The sequence below is a fragment of the Pleurodeles waltl genome, chromosome 6 (genome assembly GCF_031143425.1).
Source record: "Pleurodeles waltl isolate 20211129_DDA chromosome 6, aPleWal1.hap1.20221129, whole genome shotgun sequence".
NCBI lineage: Eukaryota > Metazoa > Chordata > Amphibia > Caudata > Salamandridae > Pleurodeles > Pleurodeles waltl.
This window is the reverse complement of record NC_090445.1, coordinates 36,374,683-36,397,075: the sequence shown is the minus strand read 5'-3', so window position 1 is coordinate 36,397,075 and position 22,393 is coordinate 36,374,683. Positions and strand designations below refer to the sequence as shown.

Below are 22,393 nucleotides of genomic sequence, written 5' to 3'. Positions count from 1 at the left end.
AGACTGAACAGTGTGAGGTAATTTAACCTACAGCCCAATATGTTACAGGACGTTGGTTAAAGCTTTCTGCAGGTGAAGCCATTTTAGGCTCTGCCATTGGAAATTTGGTGGTTCTCAGAACTCTAAATTGAGCAGGGAACCACAAATTTGGCAAATGAGACAATCGCCATGCTTCTCACAGAGGACCCCTTCTACCAAATTGTAAATGAGACCTTTAGCTTTAATTGGCTGCAATAACAGCAACAGACACTAAAAGAGCCAATGACCTTTTAGCACATTTAAGTGAAATATGTGCTATAACATTTTCCATTTGACCCCATTTTATCAAAATAATTTCTGGGGAAATGCCACAAAATTTCCCTTACAGAAGACTCACTGCAATTCAGTTCTGGAATTATACACTACGTTATTACAACTTTTAAAGATCACCAATTGTTTTGCTCTAGCCTGCTAGATGTTGCCTGGTTTACCTAGCAGTGTGTTTACACCCCTTTTAGATAATTATTCTGGTGTGTGAATCAGCAGCACAAGATTGAAGCTGTAAGCTAAAATTTAATAAAGCACCCCTTCAAGCGCACCGAGGATCACTCACCCCCAAATGGACAGGTTGCCAGAGTAGTAGTGAGAGCATCAAAGGCTTTTTGCAGTGTCCATGCATGCACCATGCAGCGCCACTGGTGGATGTAGAAGTGGCAGGGCCAGTGGTGGAAGAAGCACCAGTGGTGGTAGTGGGCACCACCAGTGGTGGAAGGAAGCAGTGAGAATGGTGGTTATGGGAATGGCTTCTGAGTAAATTGTAGGGTCCTGGCACTCATCCTTTATTAGCCAAAATGTTCTGAGAAAGACGTTTTGCTGGGGTTTCATAAGTAGTTGTGGAACAAGCATAGGACATTTTCAATGAACCGTACAGACTTTCACAGTGTTGATGTAACGTTCATACATTAAATAAATGAAAACATTTGCAAAACAATACATCATTTTGTCAAATTAGCTGCACCAGTGAACAGTGATGGTTGGAATCAGAGCCTGTAGCTTGATATTTTAGGCTCTGCCTTCAAATTTCAGCTGCCTCTTGAAATCTGGAATATTTGAAGAAGTCTAGCACAATTACGCTCTTTTTCTGCGTATTTGAGTGCTTTGTAAATTCTCAAACAATTCAAAGTCATACTAGAAAAACACAGTGTTTGAAAGGGAAGCTTAAGAACATTTCTCAGCTGCAGGGTGCAGGAAATGTAGCAGGTGTGTTGCTTTAAGCAATTTTCAAAGTTGACCTCCGCCTCACTAAGACAAAGCCAGCTATAAAAACAATACAAATATGTGTGACTTAAACACTACTCTTAAGGAATCCAGGGAAAATCCAGTTTGCATTGGTGAAAAATGCTATATGTGACATGTGTGACAGTGAGCAGGTCCACAGTACTGCTTCCAAGAAATACCTACCACGTGAGGGGCATCTTCATGAAGTACACCCAGGCTATCCTGAGATTTCACTCTAGGGCCACGCTAGTCCTGACAAGAGGTGTAGCACTATGGACATCTTGAGACATTATCCCAAAGATATCCTGTACACACAGTAGGGCTACCCGGGGCCATCACAATAGGACTGCAAAGAAATACAACTCTAAGGGCACATTGCAGCATTATTCAGACCTGCCAACTTCACCAGAAATCTCACAGTGTGAGGAGAGGCGGGCCTTGAGGGGGACATGGCCTCGTGCTGAGAAGCACCTAAGAGGCATGTTTTCCCCCAGCCCTGCCCCAAACCCCCTCCGCAAAAAAAACCAGAACATAAGTTTGCTGAGGCTGCTGCTGATGTCCTGGGGTGTTTTCACACCCGTTAATGGACATTGGCTGTTCAAAGCCTCTGAAAAAGAGCTGAAAACCACTTTTTGCACAGGTTTTAAGCTTGTTTTCCCTGCCACAGTGTGATATTGGCTCCTCACAGGGAGACCGTGTGAGATGAGCCAATATCGCGTGTCCCACGGTGGCACCGTGTTAGTTGGCAGGTCTGCACAAAGGGTATCCTGTGCCTTCACACTTGGGTTTCCTTGATACATCTCGCTAGCTCTGTCAAGAGGTATCACACTAAGGGCATCTTAAGACATTACACCCAGGCAATCCTGAGATTTCACACTAGGGCTATCTTAAGCGCATGCATTAGAAACATTCTGAAACAACACATCCAGACTACCCTAAGACATCATGCTAGACCTCCACCAAGACATTTTATTAACCCAAAACCAAAACATCACTCAGGGCAACTGTGGGATGATGCACTGAGAATATCTTGAGGCATCACACTAGATCTACCCTGGGATATCACAGAAGAGCTCCCATGAGACATCATATTAGAGCTACCTTGAGACATCACTCTAGAAGCCCTGAATGTCACATTAAGGCCACCTAAAATTATCACACTAGGGATACTCAGAGACATCACATTAGGAGTAACTTTGGAGTTATGCTAGGTAACCCCTAGAACAAAAAGCACATCCAGATGCATCAAATTAGGGATACCCTGAGACATCACACTAGAGCTATTGTGAGACATCATACTACAGCCACTGTGACATCACACTACAATTACCTTGAAACGTCACACTATCACCACTGTGGCATCACACCATAATGGGAAGTCACACTCTCGCTAGTTTGAGACATCAAGCAAAGAACAAACAGAGATGTTACACTCTTGCTACCCTGAGACATCACACTCTTGCTTCCCTGATACATCACACTAGAACTCTACTGAAAAGTCACACTGTTGCTACTTTGAAACATCACACTCTCACTAACATGAGACATCATACAAGGGCTACTCTGAGACATCACACTAGGGCTATACTGGGGACTCACACTCTCGCTACCCTGAGACATCACACTCAGTGCACCCTGAGACATCACATTTGGGCTATCCTATAGATGAGTAGCTGGACAACAAAGGAGGTCCTTTAAAACTGTATGATAACAATGTCAAAAGGATCACAGTTAAGCCCTCCTGCATCAGTACACAGCCCCCATGCAGGACACTTCAGCACATCTGGCACAACTAGCGGCTCTCTGCCGGTACTATACGGCTGAGTGGATGCTTGAAGGTCTGCTTTAACGTGAGATCCTATCATACTGCATAAATTTAACTCTTTGTGGTCAGGTTCACCTAGTTACTATCAGTCATCAAAGTATGTGCCATCAAGAGGTAGTGAGAATATGTCCGGTTGTTAAAGGGTGCTTAGGGGGCTCACAGAAGATCACACAGGGGTGAGAAAGGGAACAGCTATGATGAGCCATGATCAGTATCAGCCCTTCATTATTTGGTATGGGCTAAATGTTGAGTGACATCCTGGCGTATATCACACTTTCTGACTTCTTGCGGGGGTGGTGGGCTGCATTTGCACCAGTGACAGAGTTCACTCTGGTATACAGGATGTGGTCTGGATCCTGAGAGGGTCTTCTAGATACCTCTAACTTGATGTGGGTCCGGACCTTGGAGTAGATAACCTCCTCTGATGCCTTGCAGGGCCGAGGTCTTCTTTTGTCGTCTTCAATACTCAGTGTTGCATAGTTCAAGCATTCCTGGATCCCACCAAGTGAAAAAGGAAACACAAGGACACCTGTTAACATTGCAGGAAGGCAGACATTCCTGGACATCAATTCATGACACAGAAGTCATTTTTATAACACACCAAAGCAAGCACAAATATCCTTTAAAGTTACTAGAATATGTGTAAGTGGGTCAAATGTCCCTCTAGTCTTGACCCGCTAAGCCACCCAGGATCCATTTTGTGATTTCTTATTCACTTTTTAAAAAAACGTTATTGATTTTCTTGTATGATATAGCCATTACCTCACAAGTTGCAGAAGATAAATAGCATTGTATCCCGCAAAAGTCATATTTCAATATACATCATTTCAAAGGGTAAGACAACACTATCATAATAATGATATTTTGAGGGATATGTCAAAATATCTTCCTCCAGAACATACAACAGAGACATAACAACCTAGAGTGCTCTTTTTATGTTTGTTCCATTGTTTGAAGTTACAGTGATGGAGACTCTGAACAGTCGATGGCCACATTGATACGTCAAACAAAAACATTTAACACAACACATTAATTCCCCCTCCCCCAATGGTCTGCTTTTGTTTTGGGTATTCTTTGAATCTGTCATGGATGGTGGATGGACAATGTGCAGAGCTTCCTCTGCCCAACCCATGTGTCTCAGGAGTAAGCACCCCGTCTTAGGCCTCCCCATCAAGCCCTTGTCCGGTCAGGCAGTCTCCATCCCACAGATAGGAGGATCTTGTGATTCCTGCAGGTCTGACATCATAGCTAACCAAGCAGGTCGTCCTCCAGGCATTCATCTCTTCAAACATGGCACATTCATACCTCCTCTGCATTTGCCCATTTAACCATGTCTGTCAGCCATCCCGCATGAGTGGGGGGCGCTGGCTGTAGCCACACAATGGCGGTACATCGTTTTGCTAGAACGAGTCCAAGGAGGACGAACTTCTTACTTTAGTGCTCCTAAGCAGGCGACGGTCTATTTCCCACTCGGTGGCCCTGTTAATACTTTCCAGCACAGCATTCCGGTAGGAGGACAGGGAGGGGCATGACCACACCATATGCAGGTAGTCTGCCCTTTGCGCTCCACATCTGGGACATACAGCCGATCGATGGGCATCAATCACATGTAGCGTATGCAGGATTTGATATATATACACCTCTAGTAGTTTAGGCGCTGGTAGTGGTAAATAGGTTTTATAGAATTCAGTGGGGTAACCGTCCATCCCCGATGTCGTCCTAGTGGCAGACATCTGTACAGCTTCACTGATATCATGAGTTGTTAAAGGCGCATTTAGACCCTCTGCGTCAGTGGGTCGTAGTTCTGGTAAGGTCACTTCTCGCTGAAAATTCTGTATTGCCTGGACTCTGTTCGGTGGTGGGGGATTATATAGGTTACAGTAGTAGGCAGTGAATGCATCATGTATGTCCAGTTGGTTGGTAAGTAAGTGTGTAGGAGACAGTCTAATTGCTGTGGTCTGTGGTGTGGGGGCTGAGCTATGCAGCAGCGAGGCCAGCAAGTGCCCTGATTTGTCTCCCTCAGCATGCATTTGCACCTGGTACGCCCTGAAGTCATGACAGCGGAGTTGCTCTATAAGGTGAGCATGATTCTCCATGCGGTCTTCTAGGGTCCCCGGCTTCAGTCGCCACGTAGGGACTGTTGTTCGCGGCTGACCCCAGCAATAGGTGGCAACTAATGGATTATGGTCAGAGAAGGTTTTCCCAAGGTATTCTGCTGCTACAACCAGTAACTGTAGGGAGGTGTGACATAATATATAGGCTAACCGAGCATGTAGGGCATGTGGTGCTGAATAGTGGGAGAATTATTTTACATCAGGCTCTGGTGTTCGCCAGCAATCGCACAGTGCCCATTGATGTAACCACTGAGAGAACTGCGTGGCCAGTCTATGTTTAATACACTGTTAAAATCCCCACCCACCAGCCATGGAAGGTGTGCCCATTTTACTAACATAGCTGACAGGTGTGCAAAAAATGCAACTTGGTGAACGCGTCCGTCGTATAATTTTTGTAAACAAAGGCGGATGCGAATGGTTAAACATTAGACTGCACCAACTTCAAACAGATTATCAGAATGGAATAATGTTTATACAACTGTTTGTTTTGCAAGCCGAATATTGTCTGCATGCCTTGAGAAAGCCCTGGCGTATGCGCCTGTGGGGTGAAACACGTGTTGGCTGACCCTCTGTTTTTTCTAATGGACCCATCCTGTTGTATCTCAATTGGGAGTTACTTGTCTTCTGAAATAAAATTCGAATTGGAGCAACAAAGGCTTTAGTCGTAATCCCGTTCATAAAATTCACTGAACTCATGGCACTTTGACTTTAAAAAGACTTTTTAAGTGGGACCTTACCTTCTCCTTATCAGTGCATCTTCTTTGTATGATTTGGGTCCATGTCCTCTGGTCAAGCTCCCACGTCAATAAAAAGGCATTCTACACAGTAAGTTTGTGTCTTTGGACCCTCTCCTTTTTTGGAGTACTTCTTTGTCAAGTGTCTTACTAAATTAGCGTGCTTGCTGTCTGCGGTGTCACCTCCGGAAGATCTTCAGATAAAGCCTCACTGATAGAGGCTTCAGATTCAGAGTCAGTTTGTCGTCTACTGGTGGGCTGTTGTCCAGTCTGTCCGTCTTCATGCCACAGTGCCGTTGCCGCTGAGAGGGCTTGTCTCTGCCCCAGCCGCGCCTGAGCGGAGTGGGGGCACCCTTCCTTCTATCTGCATTTGCGCCCTGCATGGCTGTTCCTGTACGCTTTTTCCTTTTGCTGCGATCAGATCGCACAGTCGGCTACGTCTCCATGGGTGTCTCGTATTTGCGTTGTTCCACCCAGACCCAGGCATCTGTGGGCTCCATGAAGAAGAAGCTGACCCATTAGCTAATATCTTGAATCTAGCTGGGAACAGCAAGGAGTACATGAGGCCCACCTGGCGCAGGTGTTTCTTAACTCCTGCGAAGGCGGCCCGTTGGCGCTGGACTGTGACTGCACAGTCCAGAAATAAATAGACACAGGAGTTTTTGTACTAGAGCGGCGTCTTCGAGCGCATTTTCCCCAGTATCGTTTCTCTGTCTCTATAATTGATTAGACAAATTAATACTGGTCGGGGTTGCATTCCCGCTAGTGGCTTGCGAGCCAGGACTCTGTACACGATTTCCACAAGGTAATGTGGGAATAATGCTTTCTTCCCCACATTTGTGCCAGCCACGCCTCGAAGAATTGGATGGGGTCCGACCCTTCTGCTCTTTCCGGGAACCCCACCACTCAAATGTTATTACGCCTGGAGTGGGCTTCGGAATCCTCAGCTCTGCGCTCCAGTTCTCGAACCTTATCTGCAAGAGATCTGACCGTCTCTTCCACGGTTGTCAGCGATGGTCAGAAGACTTTGAGATCACTCCCTGCGCTTGTCACCCTTGCAGTCAATTTTTTCTGGTCCTCACGGAGTAAGGTGACCTCTATCACCACCGCAGCCACTCTGTTCCTCAGGTCTTGGCCAGTGGCCTCGATTTCTTCCAGGATTTTGTCTAGTTTGTCCTCCTGGTATGGGGGGAGCATGGACTAACTCTCGGGCCCGCATTGCTGAGACAGTCGGTGGCACGGTCTCCCGTCGCTCCTGTGGGCCTGCGCCAGATCCTCCCCTTCTCCCCATAGTTGTGACGCACACGGGCACTCCGACAACGGTGTTCTGCAGCCAGTATTCAACAACCCAAGGCCAGGCACAGCAGTTGTGCTATGTCTAGGTGAAATGAGGGACTTTTCCTAGGCGACCATCCACGTCCTCTTCAGCTGGCTTCAATCTGCACAGGTCGCCGTCTCATCAGGGGAGGTTCTCCGCTCATGAGAGTCCCCAGCCAAGGGGGTGGAGTAGGGTGACGAGATGGCGATGCAACAGCAGGGGGGGGGAGACCACAAGTCACTGTTCGGTCTCCCCGCTACTCCGCCCCCGCCACAGCCAGCCCACGGCGCTCTGCTTCCACCCTCCACTCATGTCACTGGGCCGCTCTTCCGGCCCACCAGGTAGGCCACAACACTTGGATCCCCTCTCCCCCACAAGGGGGGCCCCCTATGTCACCTCTCATCAATGGATCAGCGGCAGGGGGACTTGTCAATGATGCCAGATGGTAGGCAGGGTTAATTCGCCTCTATCACTGCCCCCACTTTGTCGCCACCCCTTACCTCATCTTGGGCCTTCCCGTCACCTTCAGGCCCAGGCTGCCTTTTCTGCCACGCGGCCGCCGGTCACCACATTCTGGCCCGCCTGGCGCTCTACCCAACAATCTCTTTGTTTCTTTTTTTCTTTTTCTTTTTTTAGGCTCTTTGGGTGCCCCCCACTCTCAGGCCGCTCTGCTCCCCACATGTGTCAGGTATTGCTGCAGTCGGCGGCCGGGATCTCCGGATCAGGAGTCACGTGGCGGGAGCCTGCTCAAAGTCCATCCGCCATCTTGCGGCGTCAGGTCACACCCCACATAGGGTGGCACCTTAGCCTGGACATCAGGAAAAAAATTGGGGCAATCAGCATTAGGAGTGTAGACATTAATAAGACACAATTCCCAACCATCAAGGGTTTTGTGGAGTATGACAAATCTCCCTTCCTGATCCACTAGATGGCCCAAATGTTGAAACGGCACCCCAGGGCCCACCCAGATAAGCTGACCACACACATAGCCAGAATATGAGGTGGCATAAATTTGTCCCCTCCATCGCTAATGTAGACTCAGAATTGCCCCACACATTAGTCTTGTGAAGGAGTACAATAGCAGTCTTATAACGTCTTAAATCGGGCAAGCCTATGGACATTCCAGGCCAAACTCTGCAGTTGTCTATCCATAGTGTACCACTCATTTCTCACACTTATCCAGAGCCAAGGCTCCAGTGTACAGACTCCGTCACCCCCTCCAGGGGATCTCAGAAACACCAAAGCAGTACAGGTTCTCCAAGCAATACTTCAACAAAACTCCCCCTATGTACTCCCAACTCCACCCTCCCTTTGGGCAGTGTCACCCACCCAGTCCAAACATATACAAGATGAGAGGCAACAAATCCTGTTCCATAGCACAACTTCAATTAGGTGAGAAGAATCAACAAAACACAACACTCCTACCCAGAGACTTTTATAACTTGTGCGCCACAGAGGCAGGGTCCTCAGGAAGGGTGCAAGGCTGTGGCACACAAGCTCCTTCACCAGGTCACTAACCTCTTAGGTGTGGCACCCCTGTAATCGTATCACATTAACCATTTCATCCCAGCTGTATGGAGGATAAGCAATCATTACTCACAGTACATCCTATGACTTGTCTTTATATTCCTCAGCCCCAGTGAAGCCCGAATGTGACCTACTCTAGAGAAGGAGCGTCCAGAGACCCAGGCACATCACTGTCCATCTCTACTCACAGCATGTCCCCTGGCAATCACCACCTAGGTCTGGGTGGAATTAGTATTTGTGTGTGTTTGGCCTCCCAGCAAGGCTCTTGTGTGGATCTGGTTACCTTCAAGTTGAGCCAAGCACTGGCGTCCTCTGTAGAAAATAAGAAAAGGGCTTATCCTTCATGCTTAACTCTCAGTTTCGATTATGTTTCAGGTTTAATTTCTGCAGCCGTTCCTTGACTTACATAAAAGTATTTCTTTGTTCCTGGACCCTCTGCGCATAATCAGGGTAGATAGAGATAGGATGTCCCTCGAACATCAGGGGGCCCTTCATGTGGGCAGCCTGTAGGATGTCATCCCTGTCGTGAAAGTTGAACAGGCAGTCAAACATCGTCTGGGGCAGGGCCCCAGACCTAGGAGGTGGGGTAAGTGTTCTATGTGCTCTTACGATGGCAAAAACATTTTGACTGGTGCCTGGGGAGTAGCGTCATGCTAATCCCCTACTCAAGAAAAACTTCATCAGATTCCCCCTCCGACTTGTCAGGGAATTCCACAAAACGCAAATTATTCCAGAGGGATCGCCCTTCTGAATCTTCCATGCAATCGTCAAGGTGAGTTGTCTGTATCTGCAGTTGGACGACGGTGTCTCTAAGGGAGCGGATTTCCGGCTGCATGGTTTTGACATCTTGCTCTGTGATGGTCACTCTTTCTGTCATTTTACGTAGGTCAGTTCTCGATAGGTTGCCATCTATAGAGACAGAGTCTATTTTATGCACCAGCTCTTCATGAGATGGCTGATTAGCAATCATAAGGTTGGCCAGGGATGGACCCCCTTAGGGTGTGCTTCTGCACCAGTTGGCTGGGACTCCCCATGGATCTGGTTTCCCGTAGAGGGTGGGTGCATGTCATTTGAGATCGTATTTGTCTGGGGTGCCTTGGTGGTCTTGTCTTTCCCCAAAATGGAGTGCTATTCTTGCCCTTGCTGTGGAGTGGGTTGTCTTTTAGTGGAGGAGGATTCACAGCGTCCCTGGTCTCTGTTATCCGATGTCCCCTCACAGAAGACACTGGCCCTCATTCTGACCCTGGCGGTTCTCTACCGCCAGGGCCAACGGGGGCGGGAGCACCGCCGACAGGCCGGCGGTGCTCCCTTGGTCATTCTGACCGCGGCGCTTTGGCCGCGGTCAGAACGGGAAAACCGGCGGTCTCCCGCCGGTTTTCCACTGACCTTAGAATCCTCCAAGGCGGCGCAGCTCGCTGCGCCGCCGAGGGGATTCTGACCCCCCCTACCGCCATCCTGTTCATGGAGGGAAAGCCGCCATGAACAGGATGGCGGTAGGGGGGGTCGCGGGGCCCCTGGGGGCCCCTGCCGTGCCCATGCCAATGGCATGGGCACGGCAGGGGCCCCCGTAAGAGGGCCCCGCAAAGTATTTCAGTGTCTGCCTTGCAGACACTGAAATACGCGACGGGTGCCACTGCACCCGTCGCACCTTCCCACTCCGCCGGCTCGATTACGAGCCGGCATCCTCGTGGGAAGGGAGTTTTTCCCTGGGCTGGCGGGCGGTCTTTTGGAGACCGCCCGCCAGCCCAGGGAAAAACTCATAATACCCTCTGCGGTCTTCAGACCGCGGAGCGGTATAATGGAGGGCGGGATCCTGGCGGGCGGCCTCCGCCGCCCGCCAGGGTCATAATGAGGCCCATTGTCTCTGATGAGAGGGGCCAGGCACCTTTCTTCACGGCTGACACCACAAGGGCGCTAGAGGGCTTCAATCTTCTAAGAAAGGAGTGGAGGAATAAATGGGCCAGGGGGAATTGTCATGTTACCCTCTATATCCTGGGCTGTGGATAAACTTAAGCCGCAGAACTCTGGCCAACCATGGGAATCACTTCCCTCTCATGATGAGTGAGGCTCAAAATGAAATTCCTGTCCATTCTGCAGCACCCCTTTAATTTCTCTGCATTCTTTCAAGGACATGTTCCAAATCCATGCTGTGCCTGGATTCAGTATCAAAGGGCACCGTCTCCCCTGGGGCACAAGGTTGTTCGTGTCACCCGAAAGCATCTCCCGTCCAGCATTTCAGGGTATCAAGGCGTGCCCACCAGGTCCCCAGGCTGTGCCCAACATGCCTTCAGGCCGGGCACTCCTTGCCTAAACTGATTCAAAGCAGATTACAACAGGCCTCAGCATTAACAATCCTTTGCTCTGTCCTAGGGTTCCTCTTAGGTCTGCTAGTGTAAGGTTTAGGGCAATGTGAGCCCAGCGGAAGCCGAATGACAAAAACAGGCATGGGCAACTAGTGCTTAATTTGTAAATAAAAAGGTACCGGTGCCCAGCGCTCTCCTCTGAAACATGCGGCTGCTACAATTAAATGTGCGAGCACCGAATACTGAGGCAGCGTAATCCTGAAGCGATCTCGGGCCTCTTTAATCCATTTACAGTCACTCCCTGCCTCTTCAGCTCACTCTTACAGCTCTCTGCTTTCTCCCTTCGTGTCGCTTTCTCGTTTTTCTCCTCGTCCATCTCTCCCATTGTCTTTTGCTCGCAGTAAATGCCTGATGCAGAAAATGCAGTCCCGGCCCTCAAAAATTAGTGCCGGTTTCCTGCACCAGAAACCACCAGCTCAAATTAAGCACTGGCACCAACACTTCTTCCCCGACTTTGAGCCAGGCCATCAGCCTGTCAGAGACTATGTTTTAATTATGGAGTGGGCTGCTTCCCAAATCTGCCAACGGGGTGGTCACTCACCAGTGCACAGTGGGGTCCCAACCAGCGCCCTCCAGTGCATAGCCTAGTTTCTCCCTATGAGGCTGTAACAGGATTGCCGCTGGGCCACCTGGTCCCCATGGATCACCAATACCAGCGGGGTAGGCTGCTGCGTGCTGCAGCTCCAAGAGTTTCTTTGTTTTTGCCCTATTCCACTCCCGTCGTCTCCGGGAGGATCAGTCAGTGCATGGTCCCCAGGCAACGCCACAGCCCAGCGGGCTCCAGGCAGAACGTAAAAGGATGTATAAGAGGCCAGGGAAAAGCGCAGACTCCTTGCGCTCCATAAATGCAGGCTCGCCACTCTGGCATCTCAACAGAGCTGCACAGGAAGTCGCCCCCGTATCTGTGCCAGGGTCTCCTCATGCAGTCGGTTCTCATCAATGCAACCCCCACAGGCCCAGGCAGTCTCCCGTGCATGGGGGTCCTCACAACCTAGGTCCACTGGTCCTCTGGAACACAACATGGCGGCAGGTCCTAGCAGCAGGCTGCCTTCCAGTATAAAAAAGTCTGAATTGTGCTCAGGGCCTTAAATAAAGACACAACAGGCTGTCAGTGCAACAACACGGGCCCAGGTGTAAAAAACAAAAACAAAGGATTCATCTAGATCCATTAGGATGGTAAAGACGCCGGTAGGAGTGCCAAAAGAAGTATCTACTCGTCCATCTTGCCCCCCACCCAATTTCTTATTCACTTGATAGCTTCCTTGTCAGCAAATTCACATGACACGTTTTGTGTGAGGTGATGTGAATATCATTTCCACTGCAGAGTGCTAGGTGATGCAGAAGAGGGGGTGCACTCCAAGTTGCACTCCACCATTGGCAAATGGTGATAGTGATGTACTCAGATCTGGCTATATTGTGACTGACGGGTGGTACCAACCACCACTTTTATTGAGAACAATGGGTAAGTTGTATTCTGAGTGTGTCCCTGGGCTTCTTGACACTGAAAAAGGTTTAGACTGTGTATCGCAGACATGCACCCCCCAATGCATAATGCACAGCTGACTCTGGCTCCGCAATGTGACTGGAATAACAAACTACTTGCAAGAAAGAGCCTCCAACGCTTGGTAAAATTCCTATAGCGCAAAGGTCCAGATGCCCAAATATCTGGTTGCAAAATACTGGTGACATATTATGACCAATATTTTTGCACCAGTGAAGATTTTTTTAGAACCACCGGTATACACCAGTTCTTACAGATACTAATCCCAGTGGGTTGCAGTCTGACCTACCTCGTGAATATTAAAGCGGTAGTTCGCAGATTGTGGCTCCCTATGATTGGAGCCCCTCAAATGGATGGTGGCCTGCTGGGACCAGCAGACCACCATGCCTGTCATTGCTTTTCAATAAATTGCACTTGTTTTTCAAATGCAACCTGTTTCTGCATAGGAAACATAGCTGCAATTAAAAACAAATGTTTACTGTTTTTTGTTTGTTAGGAGTTGCCATTGGTCCTGTAGACCACTGCATGCTCTTCAACAAACTCTTCAACCAACATGCTCTTTAATTTTTATTGTTTTACATTCACAAACGAGAAGAGGTCCAAAGGGGACCCATTCCCTTTTTATAGTGTATTACTACCTCCTTTGAAGTGTCAGTAAAATTGCTACCTTAGATAAAAATCGAAAGGTTCGCCTGAAACATGCCTTTTTCAAATGCTGAATGAGTTCCCATTCACAATCTCACTTTTGGAGTTGGTAAACCTTTTCTGACTCCTAAAAATTGATTAGTACATCAAAAAGCATTTGAACTGTCCCAAAAGCTGGGTTGGAGTGTTTGAGACAGTTAAAATGCTTAGTATAATCGGTCCCAGAAAACTCTGTGGGCGAGTGTATTTCTTTAGCCCCAAATGGTGGTGAGGTTGAACAAGCTCTTGAAGGAGTTGCGAATCGAAGCAAAATCTCAAGAGAGTCTAAAATCGTTGCGCCCATCTTGCCATGAATAGGGACCGTGCCCTATTCTCTTTGCCTGTTACTCCTAGGTATAGAATATGGTGAGAGTCTCTCCATGTGGGATCGAGCTGCAGCTACTTTGATTCTACCTGAAGACTTTGTGTTCTGAGATGGACAGCTGCAAGAAGAGATGTTTGGGCAAGATAATGAAGGATGGTGAAGTTAGCAGCTCAATATATGGCTAAAACTAAAATGTTTGGAGAAAGGCAATCTGGAGAACAGTTTAGGGCAAGATTAAGATATGCTAGAGAGATGTGCTTACAAGGTATGTAAATATACATGGACATTGATGCCACAAGTGTGGTGTTAACATGCTAGTTGCTAAAGCACAATTGAAGGATGTATTGAAACATTCATGAAGTTGCGAGAAGCGAATTTAAAGCCACAGATACCATCAAGTGAATTAGCAGATAAGGAAACATTTGGAAAGCTGTTGGCCTGATGACACTTGCCATATATGATTTCTGGAAGTAACTCCAGGTTTTTTCTCTGTTCCAGAACTCCTTCCCTGTTGTACCCTCCCCCTATACCTTCCCCACACCTGGCCTACTGATGCTCTGAGAACAACTGCACCAGAGTCAGTGTTGCCAGAAGATGGACTTGAGATGGTTCTGTTAATGAGGATTTCAAATTGTGACAGACAGAGACATGCACACACACACACACAAAAATATACTTCAGATGCATACAAACTTCAGAGACACACATACACATTCTTCACAGACATGCAAACTACACACACTAAATCTTCACACACCGTCTTCACACAAACATTCTTCATACACATATGTGCTTCACACACATTCAGCATACATATATTCTTAACGCGCACACATGGTTCACACACACATGGTTCATACACACACGTTGTTCACATACATACACACACACATTTATTACACATGCACAATCTTCACACACATTCTGGCAGTGACAGTGCAAATGCACAGGGACTTTATGGAGAAATCTCACCTCTGGTTGGGGTGTGGTCTGACCATGCACAATTTTTTTATCTGCAAACAAAAAGGGTTTTACAGTTACAACTCCAGTCATGCAGTGTACAGTCTTTTCACATGCCGATTAAAAAATAGGGGAGTATGCAAACTACATAATTTGCTTTTGTGTAATTATACAAAATGACGTGAAATTACGTGTAACTAACCAAAACGCAAATCCATAGTTCTGTGCTGTATTTTAGAGCAAAATGCATCCTCCCACCAGTTTGGCATAAACAAAAGCACTGCAAACAACAAAGCTCGCCTTCTGTTGTTCCCATGACTTTGCTGTAAATTTTTATTGTGAATGGCACATAATTACACAAAGGGCAAAATGGTATTATTTCGGGAATTTGATGTAACAAGCGTAATACGAAAATCCTAAAATTACATCAATATCCCCGGGCTAAAGAATAAATTTCAGCTGGGTGTGACCAGTGTTGATTTATCAGTAGGTCTGAAGTGTCAAAGTAACATCTGGCAAGAACTTTTTTGTATCCAGTTTACTTGATTTTATGAGCTCTGTTATCTTTCTCGCTCTACTAACATCTTAATCCTCTCTTCTGGTGTATGGCTGCATCCAGGAAGCTTCCAAAACTAAGGAGAGGGTGGGAAAAGTTTGGATGGGAAACCTTATAGCAGTGAGAGGTGAAGTTAATCTGGTCGAGACTCAACAAGCACTAGTTTAATAGAAAGTCATGCCAGGCTATTCCCAAAACTATCTTACACTTGTAAATAATTTACGCACATACTTTAATCTTACATTTATAAATCCCATTGCTAGTTTGCCCATTCATAAAATAAAAGTGGAAAGTTACTCAAAAGTGTAGATTTGCATGTCTCCACACCCTGGGAAGTATGTGGAGGCAAATTTACTAGTATAGGTAATTACTGCTTATTAAGAAACCGTAGCAAAGTCGGCATTACACATGGCTTACCTCTGAGGGTGCAACACCCTCCCATGGAAAATAACTGAGACAGGGACTTAAAATACAACCACTTAGGGAATAATATTAAACTGCATTACATTTTGTAAATGAGTCAAAAATAGAAATAAATATAATTGAAGTCTAACAGTATATACAAATAGGGCATATGGATCATTTAATTATGTAATATTTTAACATTTTTTATTAAATTATTTAAAATAATAAAACACAAAATATTATCAAATTATAATTAAATTACTTTTTTTCATTCTGTACATCTCTTTTAATAAATATTCATGCATAATAAAAAAATTGCACTAGGTGAGGAATATTTTTCTCAATCTAAACTTCAGAAAAATATTTTATTCAATGTAAAATATTTGAATTAAGTTAGCAGTGCTGTAATATTTTTTTTATTTTTTTCTACATTTAAAATAAATGCATATTTATATTCAACATAAAAATACCTAACTATTTATTATAAAGTTTTTTAAACGTTTTTATTTCCCCTATACTTTCCACTTTTGTATCTCCACCCGATGGTAAAGTGTAGGAAAAGTTAAAAAATAAGTGCGTTTGTGCATTTTACTCAAATTGAATGCAAATTAATTTTATATATTTATTTAACAAACAAAAAATGCAACAGGATTTTTAGTTTAATAATTTTGAATGGAAATACTTATTTTCATAAACTGACAAGTTGCTGCATTGCCAAAAATATTAAAGCTGATATTTGAATGATTATTCATGCTGAGTTTGGGAATCGTATTTCTGGTTTGGTCTCCCTGGTGACGCGTCACCAGAAAGGAATGGTATGGCTGTTATGTCTTGATTCATATGCTAATGGCTGCCTATCTATAATAAGAAAGCAATGGTGATATTGTTTCTGCTGGGCAGGCTGGAGCCTCTAAGATAGGTGTACATTTTCTGATACCTGAACCTACACATTTTCTGTAGCCTGCATTATAAAGCTTTTGTATGAACCTCTAACATATATACTCTGCTACCTACACCTTTTTGTTGAAAATTGTGCTGAAAATCTATGGTTTGGCGAGCAATTTGTCAAGTGCTCTTGAGATAAGTAAGCTTCTAATTTCTCTGAGCTGCATAGCGCCTGCTGGCACATTATGAAAATAGGGGAATATTTCATTGGTTGCCCTTTCTTCTGCAAAATGCACCATTTGGTTCCATTTTCACAAATCTTCTCATGGAAAGAACCCCCTTCCAAGATCCAAGGGGGAACTCAGGCTGACACATTTTCGGCCTAATTAACAGTCCATCTACCAAATTCCCGACAGGGTAGCCAACGCTTTCGTGGCGACCACCCCGCCGAGTTATTAAGAGTTTCCCCCTAGGTTGGCAGGCAGAAACCTCCATTTCCGCCGGCCGGCGTAGCGGAAAACAAGCTACAGCACTGTCTCGGGCTCGTAATCGAGCTGGCGGCAATGGTGTAGCCTACAGGGTGCACCAGCACCCTCGCAAAGTTCACTGTCTGCTCTGCAGACAGTGAACTTTGCGACTGTGCTGGGCAGGGGGACCTCTGCACTGCCCATGCCAGGTGCATGGGCTCCCCGGTGGCCCCCTGCACCTGTTCTCCGCCAGCCTTTTCACAGCAGTGTTACCGGCATGAAAAGGATGGCGGAGAACAAGGTAGTGATGGATTACGATCTCCGCCACTGCCAGGCTGCCGGGATCATGGATCCTGGAGGTGCTGGCAGTTCTCTGGCGGTCTGACCGGCAGGATTTTAATGTGGCGTTCCTGGCCGCTACCGAGAGTGTGGCGGTCTGAAGACTGCCACACTCATAATGAGGCCCTTAGTGTGTTTGCTGTGTACTATTCAAGGCAGGTTCACCCCACAACTTTAAAAATGTCTTCAGCAGACAGTGACCATTGCACCCCTCGAGGGGCCTTCTGCTACCACTCACCCCCGCATAAAAGCTGGCATCTGCCACTTAGGTAGATGTGTCTTTACCTTGCTCGGGGACCGCCTCATAGGCCACAGCGTTACTAGAAAAGAGAAAGAGACCCGTTGCCTGCTGAGCAAATGTGCAGCATGTGGAAATATCTCATGTGTACAGTAAGACTTACCTGCTGTCGGGGCAGCTCTCTGAAAAGAGTAAAATAAATTAATTTTACTAAATCAGCAGATTGTTTTTTTTTTCATTCATTATTTTACATATATTCTGATGCTGCGCAGCAGAAAATGTGGTGCTAACAAAATTTGCAGGTAAACACTAAGGCCCTGAGTTATACTTTTTTGCACTGCATTTGCGTCATTTTTTGACACAAAAGCAGCGTAAACTTACAAAATACAATTGTAGTTTGTAAGTTTATGCCGCTTTTGCGTCAAAAAATGACACGCATGCGGCGCTAAAAAAATATAAATCATGGCCTAAGTGGGGCCTATAGAGAGACGTAGGTGAGATGCCTCAAGGTGTTTGCGTGACACTGAAATGATCAAATGAGCCTCAAAAACAGTTGTTTTACCTAAGTCTTATGGTTAAAAAAATAATTGTTTCATCATTGCCATTATACAGCTGTGATTCTCTTACAGTAAACCAGCATTGGCAAAGCTAATTGGCTGGCACCGTACAAAAGGTGTAATGGTTATTTTGTTTTCATTTTTTATTGCATGCAATTACCACGAAGAAGAAACACATCAAACGTGGTTTCCACTTGCTTCCATTAAGCATTTTTCATTTAAAAATCCATCACTAAGGTGGCCCTTATAAGGAGGGGTGTTATTATCAGACAAACCTTTAGTTGTGGAGTTCTCACCTCGCTTTCGCTTCCGCTTCCGGTTTGCTACGCAGACGGTCAGCAAGGATGAGGCAAGAAGCAGGCAAGCCACGCCTACCCAGATGCAGAGTCCCTTCCAGCGTTGTGCGAATCTGGACACCACAGTTGGAGAAGCTAAAAAGATTAAAAAATGACGAATCATTAAGTCACAAGATGGTTTGAAATGGGTTGAAAGCAAAGTTGACCAAAATTACTCATTGTGCAGTTGGCACATTTTAAGTACTGGGCAAAAATCCAACAGAGGGTGAAATGTCATGCAAAAATGTATTTGCAGAAGAATGTTCTCAATAAATGTTCTTCTGCTACAGAAGTCCAGCTACAACTGTATTTCTGAATGTACTTTTTTCCTCAAAATTCACTTTTTCTGCTACCAAATTGTATTGAAAAAGACACTTTGTAATGTGATGTCTGCTTTTTGTCTTATTTCAGTTTTTACAGTATTGTCGATCTTGATTATACTTAGCCATGTGATTGAGCTGGACGAGTCTGTTGTGTTAATCATTTCGTGGCTCTGTATCTTATTGCATGATTCATATTTTCATTGTATGGGGGGGCGTGGGTAAGCTCTTATCAAAATGGCCACACACTAGCGAAGCTTGGCGCCTCTAAATCCTAAAACCCCACCATCTGACATCAATCCGTAGGCGTCTGAAGCCATAGACTGGAGTAGCGGGGCGAAGGAGGAATCAATTGCCCCAGCCGGCACCAAATTGTGAGCCGAGAGAACTGCTGCTACAGAGGTGGGCTGAGACGGAGACGGAGACCTTGAAGTGAAGGCTGAGACGGTGAGTGGCTATCCAGACGGGGGAACTCAAGGGCAGGAGCCGGGAGCTGCGGTGAAACCAGACGAACTCAGCGGATTACACGGGGTCTGACGCACCCCTGGCCAGCTGGGTTTGGGCCAAAGGAGGGGGAAAAGCGACGGGGACTTGACTTGAGAACCTCTCCCACTCCCCCACCTTTCTGGCGGGGCCTGGATTAGATCGAGGCAGAGGGGAGCAGTGGTGGCTGGTGGACTTGGGCGGGCCTGGGAGGGAGATCGACCTGGCTCCCCTAGGGGTCTGTGGTGAGCGGGAGTCCTGGGGGAGGTGGTGCATCGTGGCCCGGGTGTGACATTGCGGGGGGCGGCAGTACGCTCCCCCCAGACGATTGATCTCTGTTGGACGAGCCTGGTGTGGGATATTGATTGGGAGTGACAAGGGGAGTTGTCAGGTCTTTCAGGAGATCCAAGTTCTCGGGATCTGCACGATGCTATATAAGGGTCCCACTTCCAGGCAACACCAAAGTCAGATGCTGTTATAGTGCTGAACTTAGGAGGGGCCCAGCCGGGGGAAGGGATAATCGGAAAGGAACAGCTAGGAGGGAGATCTGAAAAGGAGAAGGTTAATACAATAATATACAAAATGACTTTACTAAAGTGATTCACTGTCTCATAAAAATCTCGCTAATTTCTAATGAATGGATTTCAAAAGGAACAAATTTCTTCAGAATGTGTTTTTACAATAAAATTCTGCACGACTCTAAATCCAGATATTTATAAATTCCAAGAGTTAAACTATTCTACCAAAATATCTTGTTTCATAATCATTACACAGGAAAACAATATAAGTTCCTTAAAATCACCTCTTCATGAGAAAAAACAATATATTTTCCTTTTCTTAAAATTTGGAGGTCACTCGATTTCTTTAAATTCCACAGTAGTCATCAAAATAAACTTTCTTTTTCGAAAATCATAATATTGCGAGCACAATAACAATGTGAAAAGACATCTGTTCTTTAAAAGCTTCAAAACGAGTACACGACCTTTTAAACGAGACCTCTAATCGTTAACATGTAACCTCTTTCAAAGACAAATGCCCCGAAGGCAAATGGTTACTTCGAATTACTGGGAAATGCACAAAACTGAAAGATACAATGTTGCCGAGCAACATATTCGACGCTCTACGGCTCTTTAACAAAAACTCCGAATGCGGAGTTCACTGAACGGGCAAAGCCCAAAAGGGAATCTCTCACTGCCGCGAGCCTGCCGCTCGCTATTAGAAAGGTAGATTCCAGCTGAATACACAAGGCTCGTTCTTCGTAGAAGCTCAGAATAGAAGGCGTCGGTTGAACGGGTGTGGCAGGTATTTATAGCCTCACCACACCCAAGACCAATTAGTAGCAGGGGAGGCTGGGAAATGAAGTCCTCCCTGATTTCCTGGTTCTAACATTACAGTTATGTATGATCAAATAAAGATGTTGGATCTTTATTTGATTATTCTTGAATAATGATTAGGGCAATGGTCCCACCAATGGCCCAATCTTTTACATCAATGGCTTTTACCACACAATATGTGTGGTGTCAAGGCAATGGTGTCTACTACATGTGAACAATTGCGCCCACGCGTCTCTAGAGTCCTGACAGGAGTCCCCCCTCACGTTGATCGGAGGAACTGAGTCCCCCCAGTTGGGGGTGACAGAGAGAAGCCGGTGGGCGCTCCGTTCGGGGGACACAAAGAGACAGGATAAATATGCCATTCTGAGGGTGTCGGACAAGTCTGGAGCCCAGCCCTCATACGCCAGCGGGGTACCTGAACCCTCCTTAGGCACAATCATGGCTGCCATCTCAGACCTGAAACAGACATTGAAGCCCAAATTAGTCACAGTGACAATAGACGTTTCCCTCCTAAGGGCGGATTTCCAAAAATTGGCTGATAAAGTTACCAGAGCTGAAATGCATATCCAAGCCCTACAGTCTACGACTAAACGGCTGGAAGAAAATGTTCAAGTCCTTACCAGTCAACAAAAAGCCATGGAAGCCAGGCTTGAAGACCAGGAGGGTAGGTCGAGACAAAACAACATCAGAGTGGTGGGAATGCTGAGGGGGCAGAGGGCCCCAGTGTGGATCTCTTCCTGGAGGACCTTATTCTCAACAAACTTCGACCGAGGCACCTATTTAATTTGTTTTGGTTGAGAGAGCGGACCGGGCACCGTTCCCGCCACCAAAACCTGGCGCTCCTCCACGAACAATTATAGCCTGGTTTCTAACTACTGAGACGGTGATGCTATTCTATAGGCAGCATGAACTCAACATGCCCAAATCAGGGTTTTTCTGGACTTTATGCATCAGGTCCAAAAACTGGGGCACAGTTTGGACTTAGTTAAAAAAGTTCTGCACAACTAAGAAATCAAATACATGATGTTTTTTCCAGGGAAGTTGAGGGTACTCTCAGGGGGCAAATCCTGATTCTTCACCCAGCCTGAGGAGGCATGGGATTGGATGGAAGGCTCAAGGAAAGCAGGACAACCCCAACGTGGAGAGGTGAAGAGAAAAGACCGAGACCCCGGAAGACTGGATGATCCTGCCCCACAACCAGTGAAACACACTGATACTGCGGGAACAGAAAGAGGCTAAGAATTACCCTAGACGCTTGAGCAAAAAGAATAGGATGGTCTGGAGAGACTTGACAGGAATGTATGTATGAAATGATGCCCACCTGAGGCAGGGGGAATATTGCCTCCCAGACACAGTGATGTTATTAAGCTCTCTTATTAGAGAAACTCACCAGATGCTGACACAAAACCACATCAGAGGGGTTTATATTACAGTAACCCTTTGTTAGTTACCATTGGCAGAGCATACCAAACTTTAGCACGGATTATGTTAGAAACGGGGCAATAGGCGCTCCGCAAGTTGGGGGGATGGGCAATTCTAAGCCTATGAAGTAGGGTTGCTTGGTGGTGGGGGGTATACTGGGATATGTTTATTGTTAATGACTTCTAAAGTATTTTGCTAAGATCAAATTTGATATATGGAGGGGTGGGCACTGGAGGTATGAGAAGGAGGAAAGCAGTGCCCCATAGACATGCCACAGAGTGGGGCTCAGCGTACAGACACTCACAACATGGAGACAACTAACCGAACGCAGCTAAAGGCCATGACATGGAATGTCAATGGGCACGGAAATAAGATTAAACTTACCTTAGTTCTGCAGTTTCTCAGAGGACATACCCCGGATATAGCCCTACTGCAGGAGATCCA

General features: G+C 46.3%; 1 protein-coding gene across 1 annotated transcript in view; it reads right to left on the bottom strand.

Annotated features, from left to right (window-relative positions):
- Positions 1-610: 610 nt before the first annotated feature.
- LOC138299118 (V-set and immunoglobulin domain-containing protein 2-like) overlaps positions 611-22,393 on the bottom strand; it is a 108,222-nt gene continuing 86,439 nt past the window's right edge. Inside the window, exons 4-8 of the mRNA XM_069237156.1 lie at positions 18,352-18,486; positions 17,662-17,680; positions 17,546-17,580; positions 14,621-14,661; positions 611-3,573 (exon numbers count right to left, since the gene is read on the bottom strand). Of these exons, the coding sequence (XP_069093257.1) occupies positions 3,322-3,573; positions 14,621-14,661; positions 17,546-17,580; positions 17,662-17,680; positions 18,352-18,486 (482 nt within the window). The 3' untranslated portion in view covers positions 611-3,321. The remainder of the gene's footprint in view (positions 3,574-14,620; positions 14,662-17,545; positions 17,581-17,661; positions 17,681-18,351; positions 18,487-22,393) is intronic.